The sequence below is a fragment of the Leptodactylus fuscus genome, chromosome 4 (genome assembly GCF_031893055.1).
Source record: "Leptodactylus fuscus isolate aLepFus1 chromosome 4, aLepFus1.hap2, whole genome shotgun sequence".
Lineage (NCBI taxonomy): Eukaryota > Metazoa > Chordata > Amphibia > Anura > Leptodactylidae > Leptodactylus > Leptodactylus fuscus.
Window position 1 is genome coordinate 163,869,212 of NC_134268.1, and position 27,224 is coordinate 163,896,435.

Here is a 27,224-nt window from a genome sequence, read left to right on the forward strand (position 1 = left end):
GTGCGATGTTCCCAATTACAGCGCTACAATCTATGGTTAACATAATATAATCTATACACACACAATAACTTATACTGAATAGGTGACTGCAGTGTTGGAAGGCAAACATGAAGGGGGTGTCAAAGACTTCATATTAATTGTCTATCCAAAGAGAGATCATTCATAGCAGTTCAGCGGGGCTCTGGTATCTGGAACCCCCCCAATCAGCTGATTTCTGTACAATGTGCAGAGGTGGAAGCAAACGGCTTCATACTTGCCATGCTTTCCAATTTTAGCAACTTTACTTTCAATGCAGGGCGTGCCCCAAGTCTAAAGCACTATGCAAAAGTCACCAAAACGTACAGTAAGTCCCAAGAAACTTTACTTCCTTGTGTATCTTACTTTAAAGTATGTATCACCTCTCCCTAAAGGTGACCTTCCATCCATAAAGGATACATGTATTTATATATGTAAAGTACGTCAAAATTCCCACTAGTCTCAGTCCCTTGATACCTATCCAACGGTGACTTTGATGAGAAGACTTTCTATCTGGTTACACTGTTTCCCATAAAGGTGAATATTCAGAAATTGCATAGCCCACTGTTCTATACTATTTTTGTAACTTCCATTTTCTCCTATGGAAGCTACAAATATAGCTCAGAGCCAGTCTGTTTCTGTAAGACCCAACAATATCTCAGAGTCTTCTGAATGAGGTTGTATCGACGTAAGTAAGTGATGGGGCAAGAAGGTTGGGGAGGGGGGCTTATTTTAGAGGTGTGGGTATTTACAGATATGCAATAAATATATTTTGTGGAAAACCGCCATCAATGTCAGTTATGAGAAAACCCATTTAATCACTTTTTCATAGCGTAAGGTGATAAAGGTCTGACTGCTGAGGACCCCACATATCACTAGTACAGGGTCCCCAAACTTTGAAAAAGAACAGCCGCACTTAGTAGTTTGAATGGAGAGATGGTCTGGCATGTGCACTGTCGATCCATTCAAAGTCTATGGGACCAAAAAAGAAAGCCAAGTACAACACTAGACTGCAGTCAGTGCTAAAGACAGTGAATGGAGCAGTCGTGTACATATGTAACCACTGATCCACTCTCCTTCTTATGGTAGTCATATAATGAGGAAGGATGGGAGGGGGTCAAGACACCATTCTATCAGCGGGGGTCGAATGGTATCTTGTGAAGGGCACAGGATGCTCTGACAGACTCAGCCCAGCTACCTAGCATGTCATGCCACAGTTCACCTTTAACCTTCATCGAATTTTCGCCAATCAATTAATCACTTGAAAAAGTGACTATTTTCATTAAAGGTACAGTCACATGTGTTTTGTGCTTTTTATTTAACAAAAATGATAATACTCAATTTTCTGTAATCTTAACCAGACAGAGATACTACATGTACAAAAAAACTGCACGTTGATCCAATTCCAGAAGGCTTATTGGAACAGACAATAAAAATGACAAATTTGACTTTATAGGAAGGAACAAAAACATTAAAAGTTTTTTTCTTAATATAATAGAAATAGAACAGCATTATAGAAATATGATGACGTGTACAAAACGTTACAAAAGTCAGTTTATTTTTAGACCTTGGAGACACTTTAGCACCACATACAAATGACTCACCTCTTGCATACACCCTGCAGACTTCTTAGGTTTCAAAGGACAGAACTGATCTGTATTTGTAGGACTGCAATGATCACACAGCAGGGTCAGCACTAACAGCAATAGTCTGTTACCATCAAAATTGCTATGAACCACTTATATACTGCAGGAGGGACTGACGGAGACATTGTGAATATTCCTGCTAGGTTCACACTAGCATTGTGCTCTCTGTCGTACGGCCCACCAGTGGACCTGAAGTAACGAGAGCCAGACTGCTAAAACCAAAGTAACACACAGACACCAGTGGACCCCATTGACTATAATGGGGTCCATTGGGTGTCCGCCGACAAACTGGCAGAGAAAAAAAATCTATGCAGAACAACCGTTTGCACCTGTGGCCAGCACATCCAGGGAGCTGTAAATCTTTATGCTGGGTGGTGGTGCTGGGGGTGTCCACAGGTCAAACTGGGTGCTGTGGGAGCCATTTCCTAGGTGTGGCGAACAACTCACTTGCATATGAATTAAAAATTGATTTCCTTGACAGCAAGGCTGCAGTGTGACGCAAAAAGATAAGTTCACTATACGACTAACTAGCCCTAAGACAGCAAGTAGTTTAGAAGCGATTTTGGAGATTCCCTTTAACTTTTCTGGATTTGGTACCTCAATTTAAACTGTATCTCCAAATCTCACAAAATAAAACCTGTTTCCATCGCCTCTTCCCTCAATAATAAGGCGTAACCTTTTTAACCCTTATCCAATGAATACATTTCTCGCTAACTTTTAGAAGAATTTATTGATTTCTTGATCAGCGCTCGCTGCCAGGATACTGCGTTCCGGCTCTGTTGTCTCCCCAGACCTGTTCATCAAGAGGTTCTCCTGTTTCATGTAAGATTAGTCTGATTGAATAAGACTATAAAAATGCACTTACTTATTGATTTTCCAGGATAAAGCTTGGACTGTGGATAACCAGGAATATTTGTCTCATCTTGAGCACGAAGATTGTCAAGCTCGTGTTTAATGATATACTGACATTCGGCCATGCTGAGAAAATCTTCTCCGTCTCCTGCAGCAGGAAGATAAACACACAGAAGGAAAGTAAACTATTAAAAAATACCACCTTCAGCTTCAGAATAGTGATTGTAGTCAGCAAATGTAACGTCTACTGTGAAGATAGAAGTTGAGTTGAGACAAGGAAACAATCAACAAGCAGTCTATTTGATGCTGATGGATTTATTACAGCTTTATAGGGGTTGTGCCACCAAAGACCCCTGGGTGCAAATCACAGTCCCCAGCGATCAGGAGAACAGGAGACTGAATGTTCCCCTGTATAAAGGAGCGGTCTGAATGCCTCCCAATACTTTCATAGTGTAAAAGGAAAAATGAGCTGGAAAACAGATTTGCACATTCCCAAGAATCCCCCAATGGAGTGAAAATGGCTTGTAAGTCTCCATACACCTGCAAAGGCACTCGCTTTAAGGCATTCTCTTAGTCCCTGATCTTGACTTATTATATCATTGAACAAAGTTCATATTAAAAAAAAAAACCTAAAACCTGTCAAGTCTTAGTCATGCTTCATATAACTGATAAGGGCATATGGACATCACAGAGGGAGATCCTAAACTTAGGATCCCCCACTAAGTCCACAGGTAGAGACACTGTGCAAACAGCTGATGGGGGGCACATTATGATAAGACAACTTGTTACTTATATCAGTCCTCTGAGACCTGAAGTCTCTCTGCTTTCTTGAGCTCCAGTTTCAGATACATTGTACATTGTAAGCAGGACATGATCAGGGAAGAATTTCTACCTCTGAATGGAAATAGTGAATATTTCCAAAAAAAGCAAATGAAATGCATTGCATTGGTGCCTCAATAAGAGGAGGTAATGGAAGCATAGAAGCAGCAGCGTTTAACATTACAAGTAGCAAGGTAACAAACAATTGCAGGACACTTTAAATGGACTTGCTTAACGTTTCTTATTTCACTAGGATGCACTATGGGGGAACTGTATAATACTAGGTGCACTATATGCTACAGTGTATAGAGTCACTGTATACTACCATGGGAACACTATATGATACTAGGAGGCACTGTAAGATACAGTATAAGGGGACACTGTATACTACTTAGGGCACTATATACTACCAGGAGGAACAACATGCTTCAAAGGACTGCTGTTTATTACTAGGAGCACTGTATGCCACAAGTAGACACGGGTATAAGACTAAGGGCATTATATTCCCCTACAGTGCACTATAGGATGCAGTATAAGTGGTCACTGTATATGACAAGGGGACACAAGTTATTACTGTGGGTACTGTATGCAATAAAGGGCACTTTAAATTACTAATGACAACATATACTAAAAAAGCTGTACTGTATGTTACTAGGGGCAGTATATACTACTGGGGGGTATTGTATGCCACTAGTGGGGCACCAAATGGACACTGAATTCTACTAGGTGCACTGCATGCTATCAGGGGCACTGTATACTACACTGTATACTACTAGAGGCACTGTATGCTGCTAGTGGGAACAAGTGGAGTTATGTGGTGTTATCTACAAGTAGTGGTATCATTCGGGTCTTGTATAGTGTTATTAATGGCAATATAAATATTTGTATAGTGACTATAGTGTGTAACTGTGCTCTAGGTATGATTTCTCAGCGTTTCAGGTCCCTATTTTGTCTATGGTCACATGTTTTGTCTAAAAGCAGTCGTGATATCCAAGAATCTGTGGGTAATAGATGCTGGTCACAGGAATGTCTGACTGATCAATTTATAAATGGAGATGTCTTTTTTGTTACATCCATCAACAAAAAGGGGCTTGGGCTTTAAACACAGCAGAAAATGTCTAGATCTGACACTAACTCAAGAAAGAAGGAGAACCCAATATGAAAATAGAAAACTGAAATTCCTTAAGACACAGAGTAGTTGTGAAGACAACACAGTGTACCCTATGTATACTATTCTCCCATCTAAGGAATGAAGTATAGCTAATTGAAGCGCATGACTTAGAGGGTACATTCATGTGCTTTTGCTGTATAACAGTGTAACCGTAGCATGCTGTGACAACTTACCCATGAAGTTTTTGTACTCTGTCCTGTTGCTATATAAGAAAGGTCTCATGTTGCCATCCTCACTTTCCTTTACAAATCCGATAGCCTCAGCTCCAAGTAGAAGCCGTCTGGTAGAGGCTCCAACAACATAGATAGTATCCTCCATTTCTGAGATCACTAGCGGTTTCATCAACAGCTGAGCACCTTGTATAAGAAAAATAGCAACAGATATTAAAAATCTTAAAGGTGTAGCAATAATTTATAATAAAGGTGCAGTCCACCACTAAAAATAACATGAGAAAGCATCTAAAAATAGGTGACACTATAGTCAGAGACCGGCAGCAGCGGTTACAAGTCCAGAGTTGACAAGACATCTTGAGCCCGGGAAGTAGAGACTGGCAGAGTACCGGACCTCCAAAGTTGGTTTTATACGATTGTCTCCAGCTCTAATTCCTCTTTAAAGGGTATTTCCATATTTTAAACCAGTGTGTTTTCATTGTACCAATGAACTTATATATCTAACGTGAAGCAACTTTACAAACGATCAAACCGGATGGAGGAGTTTTTTTTTTGTTTGTTTTTTAAAGTAGCCATTGTGTATTTCATTGTTATAGCTTCCTTCCTTCTGCCTGGTCTTCAGGAGCCAAGAGGTGTCAATATCAACAACACAACTGCTGGGGCCAACAGATATCACACGCCATCAACCCGATAGCAAAGCTTCAGCCAATTCACTGAGGCCCGGCCAGCAGAATAGAAGCAACAGTGCTGAAACCATATGGGGAGTAATGCTTTTTTTTTTTTTTTTTTTGAAACACACTTTACAATAAGAAACTAAACTTTGATCCCAGGTAATCCCTTTAACTAAAAAGATGTTCACCATCTACCATTTTGTGTCTACAGCTCTTATACAAACCTATATACTTAGACTACAAACAAACCCTGTGCACTTATACTCCACCTATCTGTCCTGTACTAATATACAACTAATGTTAGAAGGTATAGGGCACAGAACAGGACTACAGGTTTGTTTGTAGTCTGTAACCATGGATACACATAGGTGGAGATTTATAAAGACTGGTGTTATTAATGGGAGAGTGCCCCATAGACATTTATACACATTTTAGATGCATTGGAGCATAATAAAAATGGTTGCAATGACAATCTGAGAGTCAGATAAAAAATAAAAAGCAAAAAAAAAATCACACTTCTTGCATTGGATAAAATTAAAGGGGTAATCCCATCTCAAAGATCCTATCTTTACTAGTAGATTATGTAATTTGAAGACTTTTCCTAAATACATAGCTTTAGAAATGCTGCTTTGTTTGCCTGCTATGTGAGCTTTTTCCTCCCATTGTTTACACAGCGTTGCTATAACCAGAGACCTGTAGGACAAGTGATGTCACTCATTCACAGCACTGTCACTCATGCTCTGTCACTCATTCACAGCTCTTGCCAGCAGGACAATTCTTTCAGTTAATTGCAGTTTACTGATAAAGCCAAGTCTAAAGGCTCATTCACAACTGCGCCCGGTCTCCGTTCATGCTGGTTTCCGTTTCCTGCACAAAACTGAGCAGGAGACGGAAACCTGCAGGACTCTTTCATACCCATTCATTTGACTGGGTTTGAAAGCTGTCCGGCTGTGAGCTGTCCGACCGGACGCTCCGTACACTGTAGCAATGGTGCCTGGAATTGCAGCCCTGCTCACATTCACTTGAATAGGAGCAGGGCTGCTTCTGACTGCATATTTAAACATCTGATCGGTTCAGGATTTGGGTGTCAGACCCTGACCAATCTGTAGATAGGTCATCAGTATCAAAAATGTTCAGGTCCTAGACAACCCCTTTAAATTTGAGGCCCTAAACCCGAGTGGCACAAGGACATGCTGTTGATTTAGGGGGTAGGATATCTTCATAGACTGTCAATCACTGAGTGGAACCACCCATTGGACTCCTAAGCATAGTGGAGATGGGATGGAACTGAAGAAATGGAAAGTTATACTGAATCTATACACAAAACTATATATGAATCTGCTCAGCTCCTGTCCTGTAACATGCTGAGCTCAGCTAAAACTGTATTGTCAATGTGATAGGTTTCCTTGAAAACTTAGTCACTTAGACAGTGGGCCATCATAGCTCAAACATTAGAGACACAATACAGGTATCAAATAAAATGGTGTACTTTAGTTAGGAAATACTGAGCTCCGTGTCATGTTAGTTAACTTTAAATACCTGTCAGAGTACACAGAAGTGTGCCAAAAGGCCAACACCCTACACCCAGCCCTTCTCTGGGTGACAACACGACTCCTGTATTCTAAACATGACATATAAGTGTAGCAATACAGGAGACAATACTGCTGTGATATTCTCTATTTAGCCAATTATTTATACATTTCATTCAGTAAGACTTTGCTTATAGCCATCATGATCTCACTTCTTACCTTACATTCACACTTGCACCTTTCTATCCGCTCTTCTGGGCCATCAGTAGGCCATTTGACAGACAGCAACAGATCTCAGGGGAGCCCATTGACTATAGCTGGGGCCCATCGGGTGCCCATTATTTTTTTAACAGACATAGGACTGTCATGCAGGACTTTTTTCAGCCAGGATTTCTGCCAGAGACTGGGATCACAGACTCTAATACAATTGTGAATGTAACCTTAGAAGAATTCATACATAAACTAAAGGTCCTAAAGTCTTCATAGAAGTTTGGTGTGGAATGACTTGACTATCCTGCACATAACTGTGATCAAAACCCCACAGAACTCCTCTGATATGAAGTGACCGTATTGAGCAAGAAATTCTCATCCACCATCAGAGCCTGATCTCATAAATGCTCTTTAGCCCGAATGTACATGAACTATCACAGGAATACTCCAAGATCTTGTGGAAAGCCATTTGAGAAGAAGAGAAGACCAACTCTAGAACAATGCACATGGTTTTGGAACAGGATGTCTAAGAAGCTCACATAGGGCTTAGACACCTACATACATTGACTATATAGTTAAAGGGATCCTATCACTAGAATCCTTTTTTTTCTAACTAGCACGTAGGACTAGCCTTAAGAATATTCCGTTTCCATCTTTATGCAAATGAGTGCTCTCGCAGCACTGGGAGCGGCCCCAGCGCTCAAACAGCAGTGCTGAGTGCTGGGGCCCGCCCCCAGTGCTGCAAGAGAACTCATTTGCATAAAGGCAGAAAACGGAATATCTACCAAACGGCGGCGCGGAGAAGACATCTAAAGGTAGGAGAAGAATAGCCTTTCTTTAGGCAATTCCTATGTGTTAGTTAGAAAAAAAGGGATTCTAATGATAGGATCCTTTTAATATGATTTCACATGGACAAGTAATACGATCTGGCAGGGAGAGAATATAATAGAACATTAGAATCAGACACAATTTTATTACCTGGCCCTAGGCCAAATTCACGCTTTGCATTTTGATGCAACATTTCTTGAAACAAAACTTCAGTGTGAACAGAGTGTTTTATAGTTACACAGTTAGCATGGTTGAAAAAACAAACAAACATATGTCTATCAAGTTAAACCAGGGGATGTGAGAAGACATGGCATTCTATTTTCATTTATTTTTTTTTTTTTATCAGATAACATTAACTTGGCTACATATTCAGCCATCATACCAAAGAGCAGGGGCTTGCCAATGCATTGCCATAGCTTCCCCGGCAAGTTATAATACTCTCAGAATAGTCAAAGGGTAAAATCAAGGGTGAAATGGCAATCATAAATAGATATGATAAAATAACTTATTTCACTTCAAAACATCTCGGTCTAGGACAGCACCGCAGGACATGAAGCACATGCCTAACACCTATTTTGTACAATAACAGTAGGATGTTGGAGACTCTGTGAATATGGCTGTGACTGTGTGTCTCACTAAGGCCATAACCACTCATATGTAGGGGCGGATACAAGGCCGGGCGAGCCGGGCAGCCAGCTGGATACATAGGCGTTTAAAGCAGGAGCTGTCACAGCTCAGCTCCTGCTTTAATGCTGAGCTCCGGCATTTGTAGCTGCGATGTAATGACGTCACATCGCACCTACAACTATGTGAGACTACGGAGAGAGCGGCGGGGGAGCGAGGTGAGTGTGTTTTTTTGTTTTTTTTTGTGTTAAATATTAAGGTGGAACATAATGTAGGGGGGTCCATGAAACTGGGGGCAGATGAAGCGTGTATATGAAACTGAGGGAGAGATGGAGGGGGGACATATAATTTACGGGTGACTGTAGGAGGATTATACTGTGTGGGAGTACATGAAAAAGAAGAGTTTACAGCAGGGAAGACTGGTGAGTCTGTCTGAAAACTCATTTATATGGAAGAAAGAAGATGTTTCTCAGGAACGCTGGCACAGATCAGAATAATAAGGGTAAGAGAAGAAAAGCCTTTCTTAAGGGAATTCTAATGATAGAATCCCTTTAAGCCCTGGAATCCAGACCTGCACCGCTGGAATGGAGGGACCTTCATGAGGCTAGTTACATTTCACTAATGCAACTTTTCAGGCAACGAAAGTTCAACAACAGTGAGGGCTACAAAAAAATATTCAAATGTGCCAGAATGAGTGGAGCAGAACTTATTGAAAGATGCAAAGAGTTGTAGTTAGTAGAGGTGGTGAAACGTGCTCCTTAAGCAAGCTTCCAAATATTGCCACATTGGTAAGTGTGTTTTTGAAACCAATAGGACCCTTACACAACACATCCATTTCAAAGAAAGCTATTATAAAGACTCTATTATATGTCGTGTTATGAAATGATTCACTCTCATGCCTGTTAGAGACTTCACAAGCTGCAGGGTGGTTTAGTCACACCATGTGCTGTCCGCTATAAAAATTAGTTATGTCTATTCTGTGAGTTTTTACAATAGTGGTGTTGCCAAATATGTATTTTTGTATTGTGGATGATCTAACAAAATTATATATATATATATATATATATATATATATATATATATATATATATATATATATATATATATATTTATTTTTTTTTTTATTATTTATTTATTTATTTTTTTTTCATCATTCAAGTTTATCCAAACTTTACTGAACATAACTTTACTTTCGTTTTTTTTACCCCCTAGGGGGCATAAAATAGCAATCACTTGATATTGTATGCCCTGGCCAAATAGGCAGATAACAATGGCAATCCTGGGGTCCTCTGCCATTAGTAACCTACTATTGACCACCGTAACTAAGACGTTAAACTTCCAGGGATCAAAGTGACAAGGCCTAGCACTGTAATGGGTGCTCTGAGCACTCCTAACAGCGCTGTACTATTAGGGAGCGTTCACACTACCGTCATTGTCCGAAAGGTAGTGTCCGCTGCTAGTGTCCGTTCAAAATCTCGCACGGACATTAGCAACGGACACTAGCTGTGTCCGTGACATTTTTCATTCATTTAAATGGAGATCGGGTGCATTGTTTTACACTCCATGCCTGTCCTTAAGTGTCCGTTCCTAAAGATGTCCGACTTTTCAAGCGGACAGCAAAACCAGACATGTAGGTTTTTTCTGTCCGCTTGAAAAGTCGGACATCTTTACAAACAGACACTTAAGGACAGGCACGGAGTGCAAAACAACGAACTCGATCGCCATTTAAATGAATGAAAAATGGCACGGACACGGCTAGTGTCCGCTGCTAATGTCCGTGCGAGATTTTGAACAGACACTAGCAGCGGACACTACCTGTCGGACAATGATGGTAGTGTGAAGACATTTATGGCATATCAAAATGAAATTCCATAAACATCTGACAGATATGTGTCCCATCAGTTCCTTTATCCAGAAAAGTGGTCCTCCAACCCTCTTCCACCCTACTGCTACAACCTCATGTCTATGGAAGTTCTGAATATGGTCACGCAAGAATACATATGAACATATCATACATGTCTTTGGGAGTGTCTATGGGAGAGTTTTCTAGATATGCTCTATGCATGGCAGGGAGTATATTAGCTGCGACATCATCTATTGTCAGTAGTGGATGGAGTAATGGGTCAGTGGTGCTATCTGTAGAGGTGTTATCTTCTATTGTAAGTTGGTCTTCTGTATCCTCCCCTTGCCTCTTCAGCGTCTGTCGGACGCCTGCGCAGTATGCTCTCTGTTCGGCAAAGATTGCCGAACGTACTGCGCATGCGCGAAAGTGTGGTGCCCGCACTATGGCTGGGACCGCAATTTCGCGCATGCGCAGTACGTTCGGCAATCTTCGCCGAACACAGCGTACTGCGCAGGCGTCCGACAGTACGCTGAAGAAGCAAGGGGAGGACACCGAAGACCAGAGAGGCGGCGCTGCGGTCGGTTTTCGAGCTGCAATGGGGACACCCCCATCGCTGTGAGAGAACTAATTAGCATACCAGTACAAACCGGTATTTTGAACGAACGGCGCGGCGGAGAGCACTTCCACAGGTAAGAGACGAATAGCCTTTTTAAAGGCTATTCCGACGTGGTAACTAGAAAAAAAGTGTTTTAGTGGTAGAATCCCTTTAACCCCTTCCCGACGGAATAGAAGCACTGCAGATCCCCTATATTCAGTAGACCGGGCACTGTCAGACACAGGGATACCTAATGTGTTTGTGTTTCACAGTCATTTTCTACTTTGAGGGCAGGTTCACACCAGCGCCCAATCTCAGTTATGCAGGTTTCCGTTTCCTGCCCGAGAAACATTCATGGGTTTGAAAAGTGTCCGCCGGTGAGCGTCTTCTGCTTTCCGCATTGAAACCGTTTTTGTTTTTTTTTTAGTCGACATGCAGGACTTTGTGTCCAGTAAAAAACAAAAAACAAAACGGTTTCGCCATGGGCAGCAGAAGACGGCTCACCCACAGACACTGAATGTCGGTTTCTGTCTTCTGCTGACAGAAAACGGAAACCTGCATAACTGAGATCAGGTGCTGGTGTGAACCCGCTGTGAACTTTTATTTATTTTATTTTTTATTATATTTTTTTTTAAACTTTTTTATAGCCCCCCTGGGGGACTTGAACCTGCAGTCATTTGATTGCAAGTTCCATAGACGGCAATACAAGTGTATTGCCGTCTATGGGAGATTCCCTACATTACTATTACGGCTGGTCATAGACCAGCCGTAATAGTAATAGTAATATAGCGATGACAGGCCTGTGAGCCTTCATTAGGCTCCCGGCTGTCGTCGGAACAGGTCGGCTACTGCGAGCTCGCTGCGCAGGAGCCGGCCTGCAACTTTAAAGGTATGGGGCCGGTGGGCACCGGCCCCGGGGGCTAATTTTGAACTAGGAGGGGGGAGGGCATCTCCGAAAGGCACCTCTGCTGTAACGCTTACAGCGGAGATGCCGAAGCTTATGCCTACAATCAGAGATCGCAGGCATAAGCTTCAGCATCTCTGCTGTAAGCATTACACCCAGCGTGTGATGGAGCGGTGGGGGGGCGGAGTCTGCTATCCTGGCCTGCTAGCAGAAAATTACCGTAATGACCTGAATATAAGCCGAGGAGCACTTTTTCAGCACAAAAACTGTGATGAAAAACTCGGCTTATACTCGAGTATATACGGTATTTTATTATCCTATCTAACTTCCTTTTTATTACAAAACAGACTGTGACATTCTCCTTAGCAACTCTCTAACTGAATATCTATCTGTATTGTAAATATGCAGAGCTGCAGCATTTACTGAATGGGGGGATGGGTAATTCAAATGGCTGTAGCTTTGGTTTTATACCACCACTGCATGATATGGTATCGCAAGAAAGCTGAGATGATCAGCTATCATATGCTGCCAAGATTGAAGTACTAGCTATAACAGAACCTGAAAAATTGAACCTAATATGCAGCAGTACATGCAGCATATAAATTCACATTCCTGACTGTGTTTTTAACTAGTTATATCTCAAGTTCTTCTCCTAGGTGGTATAAAACCGGAAATACAGCTATTGTAAGTGTATAACCCCCTTTAGGCAAATGCTTCAGCTATACATAATGTATTGAGTACATGGGTACAGACAGCCTGTTTTCTATTTAAAAACAGTCACATAAGTTACCGTATATACTCGAGTATAAGCCGACCCGAATAGAAGCAGAGACCCCTAATTTGACCACAAATACACTGGTAAAACTTATTGACTCGAGTATAAGCCGAGGGGGGGGGAATCCACCATTGCAGATAAAAAGTCTGGTCATGTGCATTGCAGCTTAGTAACTCCATGGGGATCATAGTAATAGCAGTTAACCCCATCATGTCCCTCACATTAACCCCCTGTGTGCCTCACATAAGAGTTTCTGATATGTGGGACATATGGAGGTAATAATTAGGTATCTTCATAATTAAGGTCCTTCATTAGTACCCTCATGTGTCTCACATATTAGTAACCCTTAATATGAGGGACATGATGGCGTTAACTGCTATTAATATGAGGCACATGGAGTTACTGAAACTATGCCTGACATTAATCGGCAGAGTAACTAAAGGAAGGTCCCACGTTACTGTAGCTTCCTCTCCTCCATACAACAGACATCCTCCATAAGACACAATGAATCCTGGCCACTCATCTGCAGGGTAGATGCTAAATCCTAGTGTGCTAAAGGACCCCCGATGACATCATGACCATGTGATCGGACTCTGGTGTGGGCGGAGCTACTAGGATTTAGACTCAACCTTATCTGCAGATGTTACATACTAGTGGCTACAGGACCTTTGATGACATCACAGTCACGTGACCTCATTACAAGCCAATCACAAAGCAGTAGCACTAAAGGACCTCCCCCTTCCAGGTCCTCCCAGTTTTCTGTGCTCCGTGGACCCTGACTCGTGTATAAGCCGAGGAGAGCTTTCACAGCATGAAAAATGTGCTGAAAAAGTCGGCTTATACTCGAGTATATACGGTAATAAATATATTATAAAAATGTTCGCCACACAGCCCCTGACACAATAGTAAAAAATAAGTAAAATGGGAGTCGTACTTTAAGCGTTGCTAGGGAGAGCTTCTCATATTCACCTTGTAGTGTTCGCATATACAACTGTAGGACTTGGCAAAGTGAGGTGTGGGGGGGATGTCTTCAAATAGCAGGATCTATTTTTTATGCCACTTTGGAAAGCACTTCTGATGTTATTTTGCAGCATTAAAAAAAATCACATTCCCATTCTCATTTTTAAAGCATAAGTAAACTTAATTTTTCATAAATGAATAGTGAAGGTGAAAGTAACAAACTTTGCAGCATATTTCACTAAAGAAAAGTGCCTGTGTCTTCAGTCAATACTCCGTAGACAAGTAGCATCAGGAGAAGGAGGAATACAAATTACTGACAACCCATATGTGTTGTGAAAAGGAACTGGAGCTATACATTTTTTGATGTCTCTCTGTTTCAGAAGCTCTCCTTTTCCTCCTCCTCTCATCTCCATAGAGTTCTATTGTACAGATTTGATCAGTAACAGAGAAGGCAAATAAGTGAAGAAACATGCAAACATTCAAGAGAAAAAATCAATACAATAAGCTGCTATACTGAAGTCTCTTCAGTGTTTATCAAGAACAGCGCCATATATTTCAGTTGGGACTGAATGGGACGGAGCAGCGGTCATGAGCATGCAGGTAATATCGCTGCCAATTCAAACAGATGATCCATGGGGGTTCTAGGTGACTGAACCACACAGATATTCAATGGATCTGCTGTCCTGAGGATTAGTCAATTAAAAAAAAAAAAACACGGAAACCCCTTTAATACAGTAAATTACAAAAATGTTCAGCAAACCCCTCTCTGAAGAGTAACAAAAAATGTAAACAATAGTTACACTTAAAGACACACTAGTTTGCCTACTCTCTGACTTGAATTACTATTGTCTTTGTTGTCCCGTTGTATTGTGTTGTAATTTATTTGCGCTTATGCTGCATTCTAGGACTTGCTGTTTATTGCTGTTTACCTCCATTGTTTGCATATTCTTTATATATGTAACTCTATGCAGGATCTGTCCTGAGTTTCGCCCCTGGCCTCATGCCCAGGTGTATATATAAGACCATAGGAAAAGAACAGATCAGTTAAAACACAGCTAGCACACTGACAAAGCACATTCATAGGCATGGAACCTAAGGCCGTTTTCCCGTCCAGGATCATTAAAGAAATAAATGAGGGGCACAGATGGTACGCGGTTATCATCCATGTGCAGTCCATCCAGTTTCCTCATAGAACCATACATGTACATGTTCATGTAGCCTAAGCCAGAGAATAATACTAGTAAACATTTACCTCCATCTTTCTTTTTGTCCATTATTTTCTTGACAAGCCATTTCTTGGTTTCTTCTTTCACATCCTTAGCAAGTTCTATTACCACCAGAGGTTTAAATTCTGGCTCCAAATGATAATTCTCCTTTCCCAAGTCTCTCTTCATATTGACATGCGATCTGTGCAGACAAACAAAACACATATAGTAAGGCAGAAGGCAGACACTGTAACAGAAAACTATTTGTAATAGTTACCGATATCTCTTCACTGTCAGAGGGCTTTTCTGACAGTCTAGCTGGGCTGTAAGGAAAACCTCCTCACAGCTCAGCATCATGGCTGGGCAGTAAGGAACGCCCCCTCAGACAGTACAGGGCTATGTTAAAGTACTCTCAGGAGGGCATTCCTCACAGGCCGGCTAGACTGTTAGAAACGCCCTTCCGATATCTCTTGCTTAGGGGGTACATAACGGGAAAGCTGACATTGCACTGCATATACCGTATATAGTTGAGCATAAGCCGAGTTTTTCAGCACAGCTTTTGTGCTGAAAAAGCCCCCCTCGGCTTATACTTGAGTCAAGAAAAAAAAAAAATTTTTTTTTTTTCTGATCAGCTGCAATAGTAATGTATAGAATTTCCCATAAAATAATTAAAAAATAAATAAAAGTTCTAAATCACTCCTTTCCCTAGAATACATGTGAACTATTATATATATATATATATATATATATATATATATACTAGAATACCTACAAAAGTAGAAAATTACTGTAAAACGCATAAGGTATCCCTGTGTCTGAAAGTGCCCGGTCTACTGAATATAGGGGATCTGCAGTGCTCCTGTTCCGTTGGGAAGGGGTTAATAGGAGCACAGCAGATACCCTATATTCAACCAGACTGAATTCCAAGTGGGAGAAAAGAAACCCAGTCCTCAAGCTCAGAGAAGGGGCAGACAGACAACCAAGACACCCCCTTCCCCTTCCCGAGCACCTACTGCACCCAAAAATTCCAGCCATTTTAATTTTAGAAATTTTCCAGTAGCTGCTGCATTCCCCCCCCCCTCCCCCCCCTCGGCTTATACTTGAGTCAATAAGTTTTCCCAGTTTTTTTAGGTAAAATTAGGGGCCTCAGCTTATATTCGGGTATATAGGGTATTTAAAATTTTCATGAAAACTCAGGTCCCTTTTAAAGATGACTTTTTCATGATAAGCTGCCATATGAGTGTACATGAATACTAACACTAAATCCAGCCTGTAAGACTTTAAGGGCTCGTTCACACGTGGGCAAAGGGGCGGATTTTGAAAGCGGATTTCGCTTCAAAATCCGCCCCTTTATAATGGTGGTCTATGCAGACCGCCAGGCTTCTTTTTTCCACTAGCGGCGAGCTGCTGCTAGCGGAGAAAAGGAGCGACATGTCTTATCTTCAGGCAGAAGCCGCGGCGCGCTGAGCCGCGGCTTCCACCTAGTTGCAACACCATCCTGTGTCGGCTCATTCATTTGAGCCGACATAGGAGGGGAAAGCCGCGACCGCGATGGTCGCGGCAGGCGGGTTTTGACCACAGAGAGACGCGGCTCGCCGCGTCTCTCTCTGTGTCAAAACCCGCGTGGACTGCCAACGTGTGAACTGACCCTTACATTTTCCACTGTGCAGGCCCTATCTCTAAATCTCGGTCATCACTGAGCTCGCGGAGATTGGCTGTAGTTGACATCTCCCGCAGAAAACTCACAGAAAAATACGAGGTTCTTCTCCCTTACTCTTTCAATCACTCAAAAGGATAAACATTAGTATTATATAGCACATTACACTGCAATACTGACCAGTGGATATGTTAATGAAGCACACAGGGTGAGACAGGAAACTTACTGTTATCTCCAGCGGGCTCTCTATGTCAGAGACATACATCCCCATGTACTGAATGAATGACAACATACTGCCAAAAGTATGTTATTCTGTCACTATTGTAAGAAACTTTCATTCTGAAGTCTCAAAGAAAAAATCAAAACAAATTCAAAATACAAATGTCAATGAGTCCAAGCTGAAGATATGGATAAGTAATTTATGCCACACAAAATGGCGACTATCATAGTGACAAACTCCTTTAACTTTGACATGGATTCCTAAATTAAGACAAGCAACCTACTAAGAGATCTTCTTAGCTAACATTTGTCGCAGCTACATGTAAATACTGATTGAGAAGGGCCAATTATCGCCACAGCTACTCGTAATAGATGACAGGACTTGGACATCACAAGGTGTTTCCTCTTAAGGAGAGGCCTCCATAATGCTTTGTTTGCATGAACATAACTTTCAGGGTAATAGACATAGCAGTTGCCTTGGGTCCCAAAAACTAAGGGGGCCCCTTTCCACTAAGGCCCAGGGTGTGCAAATAGTTATAATTATGCATGATGGAATGGGATGTAGAAAATGGAATGCACCTCCATCACTTTATTACATTATCCCTGTGCTAGGATGTCATAAGTTGGCATTATCCCTGTACTGTGATGTCAGTGTTTTTAATACTAACACTATGATATCCCTGTGTGCATTATCCCTATACTGTGACATCACTGTGTGCATTATCCCTGTACTGTAACATCACTGCGTGCATTATCCCTGTACTGTGACATCACTGCGTGCATTATCCCTATACTGTGACATCATTGTGTGCATTATCCCTGTACTGTGACATCACTGTGTGCATTATCCCTGTACTGTGACATCACTGTGTGCATTATCCCTATACTGTGACATCACTGTGAGCATTATCCCTATGCTGTGACATCACTGTGAGCATTATCCCTGTACTGTGACATCACTGCGTGCATTATCCCTATACTGTGACATCATTGTGTGCATTATCCCTATACTGTGACATCACTGTGTGCATTATCCCTGTACTGTGACATCACTGTGTGCATTATCCCTATACTGTGACATCACTGTGTGCATTATCTCTGTACTGTGACATCACTGTGTAATATCCCTGTACTGTGACATCTCTGTGTGTATTATCCTATTATTACTGTGACATATTCTTACACTTTTCATGTTCTGAACTTGCTGCTTAAAGTGATCAGGGTAGCGTGGGGCCCCATTACAAGTTTTGCTGTGTGGCCCTATGATTATTTGATACATCCCTGTCAGTTGGGTCTAGTAATAGTAATCACTTGCAAACCTCAACCTATTGTAATATAACTTGCACAGAACTATACAACAGAACTATACAAGATTGTGGCGTATACTGACTATTCTGCAGGTAAGATGGACTCCATCGGCTATAAATAAGTTCAGGACACTTTCTTATAGTCTGTAATTCATTGACACCTTGCTATGAGTGATGTCCGTGTCAAACATCAGCAAGTCTCGTACATGACACTACAAGTCCCAGTATGCCTTGTACAAATTACACAAATTGTAGTAGATTGAGGACAGTTTGGCATTCCCACCCCAGGTGTGTCCTACTTACTTCCCCTTCTCCGAGCTGCACTTCTCCCATCCAGACTGCAAACCCTAAACAGGAGGAGTGGACAGGCTGTCAGTATACTGGAGCTGTCTCTGACTGTGATCACAAGAGATAAAACTGTTCTATAATCTTATGTTACACTACGTTGAAGCGTGTCAGCCATGTTTCCGAAGACCAGTATTTACTGTAACTAGACGAGAGCCGCAAACTCAAGCTGTATGAATATCGGACATAAAAGTAAATGAGATTGTCGCTCTATCGTCCGCGCATGTCTGCGATTCTCTTCTGTGCTGTGATTGGCTGTTTCCAGTCATATGGACGCTGCCTTGTGACGTGTATCGTGAACCTGTTCATTTTCGGCATCAAACAGGTTTAGCGTGAACTGCAGAGATTTGGGAGACGGCAGGGAGGGAGAGGCCGTCATGTCCTCAGTGATGTCAGGAGACTGCAGGGAGGGAGAGGCCGTCATGTCCTCAGTGATGTCAGGAGACTGCAGATGCTGTCATGTCCTCTGTGATGTCAGGAGACTGCAGATGCCGTCATGTCCTCTGTGATGTCAGGAGACTGCAGATGCCGTCATGTTCTCTGTGATGATGTCTTCAAGATCTCTGTTGTCTCTGAAAAGAAATCTGTAGTATCCCAGCTGAGCTCATACACACGCAGGGTCACAGCCATGTGCATAGCTTTCTGATGTCAAAGGCTGAAACTTTACTATGGGTTTACGATGGGTAAAAATGTAAAATGTGTTTGCATGTCTATAGGCTTGAACAGCCATACCTCCCAAAAATGATATCAAGAGGGACAGAGTGTCTGGCGTACTGTGGCAAATTTAGCTCCATACACTTCTATGTTGACTCTGCCCATCCTCATCTATTTTTCTATGTGGCCCCTCCTCATTATATTCCTCCTACAGTCAACCTAATATTATATGCACCCACGTTATAATGTTTCCCTCCAATTGCCCTACAGTATGAAGAAGCTAGAGGGGGATATAAATCTGGGGCAGCTGGAGGGGGAACATTAAACTGGAGGCTGACGTATCCCACTCCAGCTACCCCCATGGTTTAATGTCCTTCTCCAGTTGACCCAGTTTAATGTCCCCATCCAACAAACCCTACTGCTTAATGTCTACCCTCCAGCTGCCCCTAGTTTAATGCTCCACTCAGGCTGCTCCTTCATTTTAATGTTCCTCTTCATTTCCCCCTAGTTAAATGCCCCCTTCATCTGCCCCCAGTTTAATGTCCTCCCTCCAATTGGCCCCAGTTTAATTCCCCCCTCCAGCTTCCCCCAGTTTAATGTCCCCTTTTCATCTACCCCCAGTTTAATGTTCCCTCCTCCATCTGCCCACAGTTTAATGTTCCCCCTTCATCTGCCTCCAGTTTAATGTTCCTCCTTCATCTTCCTCTGGTTTAAAGGGGCTCTATCAGCAAAATCATGCTGATAGAGCCCCACATATGCATGCATATCCTTTAAAAAGGCTATTCAGGCATCGGTAATGTTATATTAAACTACCCCCCCCCCCCCCCCGTTTTAAAAAAATAACCTAAAAAAGAATATCTACTTACGGATCGTGCACGCTGGGCGGGCATTCTGGGTGTGTCTTCATCTTCTTCCCCACCTCTTCTTCCTCCGACGTCCTCCGGTTCCGTCTTCTTCCAGCGCTCGCTCGCGGACACTGATATGAAAAAACGGCCTGGGTGCATGCACAGTAGCATGCGGCTTCTACTACGGCTACTGCGCATGCGCCCCGGCTATCACTGGCCGTTCGCGAGCGCTGGAGGAAGACGGGATCGGAGGACATCGGAGGAAGAAGAGGCGGGGATGAAGATGAAGATACACCCTGAATGCCCGCCCAGGGTGCACGTTCGGTAAGTAAAGCACATTCTTTTTTAGGTTATTATTTTAAAACGGGGGGGGGGGGAGGTTTAATATAACTTTTACGGTGCCTGAATAGCCTTTTTAAAGACTATTCACGCATATGTGGGGCTCTATCAGCATGATTTTGCTGATAGAGCCCCTTTAATGTCCCCCCATCATCTGCCACCAGTTTAATACCCCCTCCATCTGCCCCCAGCTTCAAACAGTGTGGTGAACCAGGAAATGTCTGAGCATGGCTCCGGCTTCACCATTGTATGTCACTCATCTGTGTCCCCGGGATCTCCAAATCCAAATGTGAAAAACTTGTTGCATCATTCCCAAGAAGACTCATGGCTGTACTACCTCAAAAGAGAGCAAATACTCAATACTGAGCAAAGGGTCTGAATGCTTATGACCATGCAATATTTCATTTTTTCTTTTTTAATAAATTTGCAAAAATATCTACATTTCTGGTTTTTATCTGTTTTTAATGAGAAATAAAATGAACTTTTTTGCTTTTAGCAAATGGCTGCAATGAAACAAAGGGTGAGAAATTTAAAGGGGTCTGACTACTTTCCATACCCACTGTAAATAAAAAAAAAAGTAATACTTACCATTCCTGTTTCCCACAGAGATGTCTCCAGCTCAATGCAGAAGGCCTGTACCAAGCTGCAGACATCACTAGTGGCAGTCTGGTGGCGCAGAAAGCTGATCTATCTGCAAATAGACTTGACTTCAACACGTGCTTAAACATGAAATGTGAACCAGCAATATGATGTGTATAAAGCAGTTGAGAAGCATTGAGCACTAAGAAAACACTTTGTTCTTCTTCAGGGTGTCTGCCACTCTTTCCCAATGTTCACAAAATGAGTTCCACTTGTTACTTTACCCTTTGGTTATACTGACCAATACCTGATGTTTCCATAGTTGTGAATAACATTTCCATTGTTTCTAAACCCTCAGCCAGACATCTTCCATATCCAACCCTAGCTCACCAGCTAGAGGGTCCAGCTACTGGGCCCCAGTGCAAAATCTGTAAAATGGCCCCTGCCTAGACTGTGTCATTTAGAATAGTGGTATGTTTTATATAGGGAAATTTGGGTTGCCCTCTGAGTTCACTGCCATTAGCAACTGTTACCTCTACACCAGCTACAGCTACGCTCCTGGACTCCCAGCACCCCAATTCATGCAGGCCACTTTTTTTAATTAAGGGGGATTAAGAGGATAAAGGCTGCGAGAGTCATGGTAAGCGTTGCTTGTTCATCTCCGCACACAACTCCCATAGACTGGTGTAGAAAGTACACTGCCAACTCTCCATTTACAGTACTTCCATGGTGTGAAAACAACTGTACTCTGGATAGGTGAGAGTCATGGCTAACCTTCATTTATGGCATATCCTATGTATATGCCAATATGTTTAACATGCAAATACCCATTCAAGCAAGCCAGTTCTATTTCAGTCAGTGGTATAACTGGCAAAGACTGCCCCCCCCCCCAGCAAACTTTTGGCTCCCCCCCCCTTCCCACAGTATAGTGCTCCCTTTCCTGGCCCCCACATAGTATAACACCCCATTTACACACACTATAATTTCCCAAAGTGGCCTCTAGACAGTATAATGTCCCATGGTGGCCCCTGAACACACAGTATCATGCCCCACCGTGGCCCCTGCAGACACACACTATTATGCCATGTAGTAGCCCCTGCATACATACTATTACGCCCCATAGTGGCCCCTGCTCACACACAGTATTATGCCCCACCATGGCCCCTGCACACTCACTATTATGCCCCATAGTGGCCCCTGCTCACACACTATTATGCAGCATAGTGACCCCTGCACACACTATTATGCACCATAGTGGCCCCTGCATACAGTATTATATCCCATAATAGCCCCTGCACACACTATTATGCCCCATAGTGGACCAACCATGAACAATTATTATACTCTGGGGTCTGAGGATACAAACATAAAAAACAATGTTACCTATCCCTGGCTGCGGCACACTCCCCGCTGATTTCAACTCTCTTCAATGTTGGACCAGACGTCATGTAAGCCAGGCCGGCGTTGCAACGCATAATGACGCCAGTCTGGCCCATGTGACATCTGGGACGTCATTAAATATGCACGAAAACTGCTGGAGCGCAGGAGAAGTGATTTTATGTTCCCTCACCTCCACTAGGCCGCTGACCACTATACTTGTGGGTCTGAAAAGACACCCCCTCCCCGAGTATAATGATAGCCGTGTTTGTTGGGATTCGCAGGTCTGCGACCTCACTTGCCGATCACCGTTCCTGATCAAAGCTACCTCTACTTCCGCAGAAGGGATAACAGAGGCGACCGTGAGTAGGAGTAGGGATAGGTAAGTAAATAGGGCACGTTACATGCTGGGGTTACTCCAGCAGGTAATTGCCTATTAAAAGAAAAAAAAAAACATCAATACATAATGTCCCGGGACCCTGTGCTACCCCAGGATTTACACCTTACGCCACTAATTTCAGTCTATTATAAATGCTACAGGCCTAGGCAGATCGGTCTTTATTATATACTAATACACTGATACTTCATCTCACTCTACATTTTTACATGACTTACCTGTTACTTCTAGACTAAAATTCTAAATGTTGCTTGATTTTGGTAATCCACTCAGCTCTCCACCATGCTGCACCTTCCTACAACCCGTATTTCAGCTTTATTGACTTGCACATACTGTGTGTTCAGCCAAAAAGCTACTCCCATAATCTCACAGCCTGTGGTTCTACCAGTACAACAGGAAACTAATGTCTAGAGTTGAACGATCGTGTTCAGAAAAGAATTTCCGAACACGATCTTTTTAGGTGGGATCGAATGAAAAATGATCAGTAGAGATGAACGAACACTAAAATGTCCGAGGTTCGAAATCCGATTCGAACAGCCGCACACTGTTTGAACGGATTTCGAACCCCATTATAGTCTATGGGGGGAAATGCTCGTTTCAGGGGTAGGCAAAATTCGATAAAATCATATTTACCAAGTCCACGAGTGACGGTCGGGCTGGATTCTGCTTGAAGTCTTCTCCTGGCGCAGGGTCCCCGCATCTTCTTCTGGGTGGAATTCACTCTGCCTAGGCATCCGGCCTAGGCAGAGCCGACTGCGCATGCGTGTGTATGCGCATGCATGCGCAGTCGGCTCTGCCCAGGCCCGACGCCTGAGCAGAGCCGACTGCGCATGCACGTGGATGCCTAGGCAGAGTGAATTCCACCCAGAAGAAGACGCGGGGACGCAGCACGGAGAAGACTTCGGAAAGGTAAGAGAAGAACCAGCGTTGATGAGCAGAATGTATAGCATTCTGCCCATCAACACTGGTTCTGCATCGAACCTTAAACTTCGAACAGCTAGTAGTCTTCGATCGAGTACGAGTATTTAGAATACCGTAGTATTCGATCGAACACCTACTCGATCGAACACTACTCGCTCATCTCTAATGATCAGAAATCGGATTTCAAAATCGATCCTGAAAAGTCAAGATCAGCTCAACCCTAATAATGTTACATCAAAAAACCTATTGCCTGGTATGTTTCCTAACGCAAGGATCACATGTTATATCAAGAATTTATGTGCCACTAATACCCTTATAACTTGTATAGTGCCAACATGTTCCTCAGAGCTGTACAATTATCAATCACGTCACAGAATTTTCTTTGCTATTCTTCACAGTAAATCTCATTTACTCTGCGCCATGAGTATAAATAGCATAAAATATGTGAAGCTATATTTTAGATTAGTTTGTTATAATATTTACTCATACAATTTATTACACATACCATTTGGGTTTTTTGGTTATATTCACATGACTGAGTTTCTCAGCAGTGTGATTTCCATGATCCGGAAAAAATTAGGACATGCTCTATTTTTTCATTGATTGGTCCCACTAGTCTCTTTTCATGAACCCAATCCACCCTTTGATATGACTGGATCAGTAAAAAAAAAAACAGATCCCACATGGGAAGCAGATCAGGTATGAAAAGCGCAGTAGTGCAAATACAGCCTTGTACACATTAATCAATGTACAAGAGTGACTGCTATCTCATGGTGCATTGTCATGCAGTTCACAGCAGAATCCTATAGGTGTCATTGTAGTCCAAATAAATGTACACAATATAGTAGCTTTATAAACTCAGAGATGTATATATGTCCCGTTACCTTAGTCTCAACTACATGCTATGAAGTCATCTCACTACTAAATAATTGGTCTAGATCAATTGCAGACAGGACTGGTCTTCAGGTCAAAGGCTAATGTATTTGGCCTTATTCACACATCAGTGTTTTGCATTAATGATCGTAAGCCAAAACCAGGAATACACAAAGATAAGATGCAATGGAAAGAATTGCATTTTATTTTCAACCTGCTCCTGATTTTGGCCTATAATCACTGATGAAAAATGCTGACATGTGAATAAGGCCTTAAGGGTAGGAGGATGGGTGAAGATGTCTACTCCATATAATTGACATTTTTGCTAAATTAAGTCAAAGCATGACTCCAATAAGAACATGTTCTAATAAATAAACAATTATCCATGCCAGATTCTAGTAGAAATAAACAGTAGCAAAATGACTCCAAAGCTTTCTGCCTAATTGTCGGAATTACACCATGATTTACCTAAAAGAGAAAATGTTTCCGTTGCAAATGGAATTTCTTAACCCCTTCCCAACATGTGCCGTAATCGTATAGTGGTTGTCTGGATTTTATGCATGTCACCTGCTCAAGAGCTGAATGGACACCACAACTGTCGGGTCTACACCCTATTATGGAGCAGATTGTGTAATTGTGTGAATTTTGCTCCTTAAGGCCAGAAACGCTGCAGGAAAAATCGCGGTCTTTTACAGTACTTGCAAAGTGGATGGGATTCATGCATATCCCATGCCCACTTTGCGGTAATAATCGCAGCGCAGAAACACTGCGATTTCCAAAAACGGAACGGGAGTGCTCGTAGTAAAAAAAAGCATCCCATTCATTTCTATGGGGAGCGCTCATATGCCGGCTCCCATAGAAATGAATGGGAACTGCTTTATACGCCGCTTATTCTGAACGTGTTTTACGTTCAGAATAAGCTGGCGTTTACGTAGTGTGAATTCACCCTAAGACAAATTCAAACAGAAATTGCGATAAGCTCTAAGCACTGATATGGAAAGAATGAGTTGCCATCGGTTAGGATTTAGCCCAGATACTGATTTCCAGCATGCTAGGGCAAATTGCAGAAGGCTATAAAAATAGAAGTCAAACCTGTAAACAATGGGGCAGATTTATTAAGACTGGTGTATCGTACACCAGTCTTAATAAAAGGCCCATGCCAATTAGGGTCTGTCATAGATTTTTATTATAACTGACACCTGAAAACTGGTGTGAAATATAATGTGTCTCTGTCAACCCCAATCCCCTGTTCTGCCCACATTCACACAATGTAGGAGTTTCTGGCCACAACTGTAGGAAAAACAACAGATCAGGCATTAAGCAGAACCAAACTTACAGAGTAGTTTTGCTGAGTGTTTCATCTCTCACTACAGAGTTTGCTGGTGTCGTTTTGTGTCAAGACGCCGATGTCACCAGTGAGGCACAATTACAGGCCTCAGTGGTCTCTGACGTCTGTGACCAGAAGAGGCCTGAAGATTAGTGCCGGAGCCCAGGAGAGCTGAGTTACAATGTTTATTTTGTTTCCGCACCTCCCCTGGGCCTCTGCTCTGAAGAGTATAATATGATTCGTGGGTGACAATTTTCAGCACATTCACTTTATAGGATGCACTGACTTTTTCCCACACTTTGGATGGAAAAAAAACGATAAACATGGTTGTTTTATTGTAAACCATTAGCAAGTGATATTCATTTCTCTTATAAGATGAACACTTATTCCATACCTCCCAACTTTTGAAGAACGAAAAGAGGGACAAAATGAGCCCCGCCCACGTTTGCATTGACCCCGCCCATTCTAATTAATTTTTCATGTGCCTGCACACAGTATAATCCTCCTACAGTCACCCGTAAATTATATGTCCCCCCTCTATCTCTCCCCCAGTTTCATATACACCCTCCATCTCAGCCCCCAGTTTCATGTCCCCCATCTCTGCCCCCAGTTTCATGTCCCTCCATCTCTGTCCCCAGATTCATGTCCCCCATCTCTGCCCCCAGATTCATGTCCCCCATCTCTGCCCCCAGTTTCATGTCCCCCATCTTTGCCCACAGGTTCATGTCCCCCCTCAATCTCTGCCCCCAGATTCATGTCCCTCCATCTTTGCGCCCAGATTCATGTCCTCTCCATCTCTGCCCCCAGATTCATGTCCCCTCCATCTCTGCCCCCAGATTCATGTCCTCTCCATCTCTGCCCCCAGATTCATGTCTCCACATCTCTGCCCCCAGATTCATGTTCCCTCCATCTCTGCCCCAGACTCATGTCCCCCCATCTCTGCCCCAAGATTTATGTCCTCTCCATCTCTTCCCTCAGATTCATGTCTCCACATCTCTGCCCCCAGATTCATGTTCCCTCCATCTCTGCCCCCAGATTCATGTCCCCTCCATCTCTGCCCCAGACTCATGTCCCCCCATCTCTGCCCCAAGATTTATGTCCTCTCCATCTCTGCCCCCAGATTCATGTCTCCACATCTCTGCCCCCAGATTCATGTTCCCTCCATCTCTGCCCCCAGATTCATGTCCCCTCCATCTCTGCCCCAGACTCATGTCCCCCCATCTCTGCCCCCAGATTTATGTCCTCTCCATCTCTGCCCCCAGATTCATGTCTCTCCATCTCTGCCCCCAGATTCATGTCCCCACATCTCTGCCCCCAGTGTCATGCCTTCCTCTCCTTCATCTGCCCCTAGTTTCACGTTCCACCTCAGTGTAAACATTACACTTACCTTCTCCTCGCTCCCCCGCCGCTCTCTCCGCGCCTCTCTCTCTCTCTCTCGCACACAGTTGTAGACGCGATGTGACGCCATCACATCGCGTCTACACAGCCAGTAGCCAGCGTGCAGCAGCGAAGCAAGGAGCTGAGCTGTGACAGCTCCTTGCTTTAGCCGCGTATGTGTTCAACTCAG

General features: G+C 42.9%; 1 protein-coding gene across 1 annotated transcript in view; it reads right to left on the bottom strand.

Annotated features, from left to right (window-relative positions):
* The window catches only part of ANO10 (anoctamin 10), a 204,298-nt gene extending 185,904 nt beyond the window's left edge, over nt 1–18,394 (bottom strand). The window contains exons 1-4 of the mRNA XM_075271313.1: nt 18,304–18,394; nt 14,865–15,019; nt 4,677–4,859; nt 2,527–2,661 (exon numbers count right to left, since the gene is read on the bottom strand). Of these exons, the coding sequence (XP_075127414.1) occupies nt 2,527–2,661; nt 4,677–4,859; nt 14,865–15,006 (460 nt within the window). The 5' untranslated portion in view covers nt 15,007–15,019; nt 18,304–18,394. The remainder of the gene's footprint in view (nt 1–2,526; nt 2,662–4,676; nt 4,860–14,864; nt 15,020–18,303) is intronic.
* Between the last annotated feature and the right edge of the window lie 8,830 nt (nt 18,395–27,224).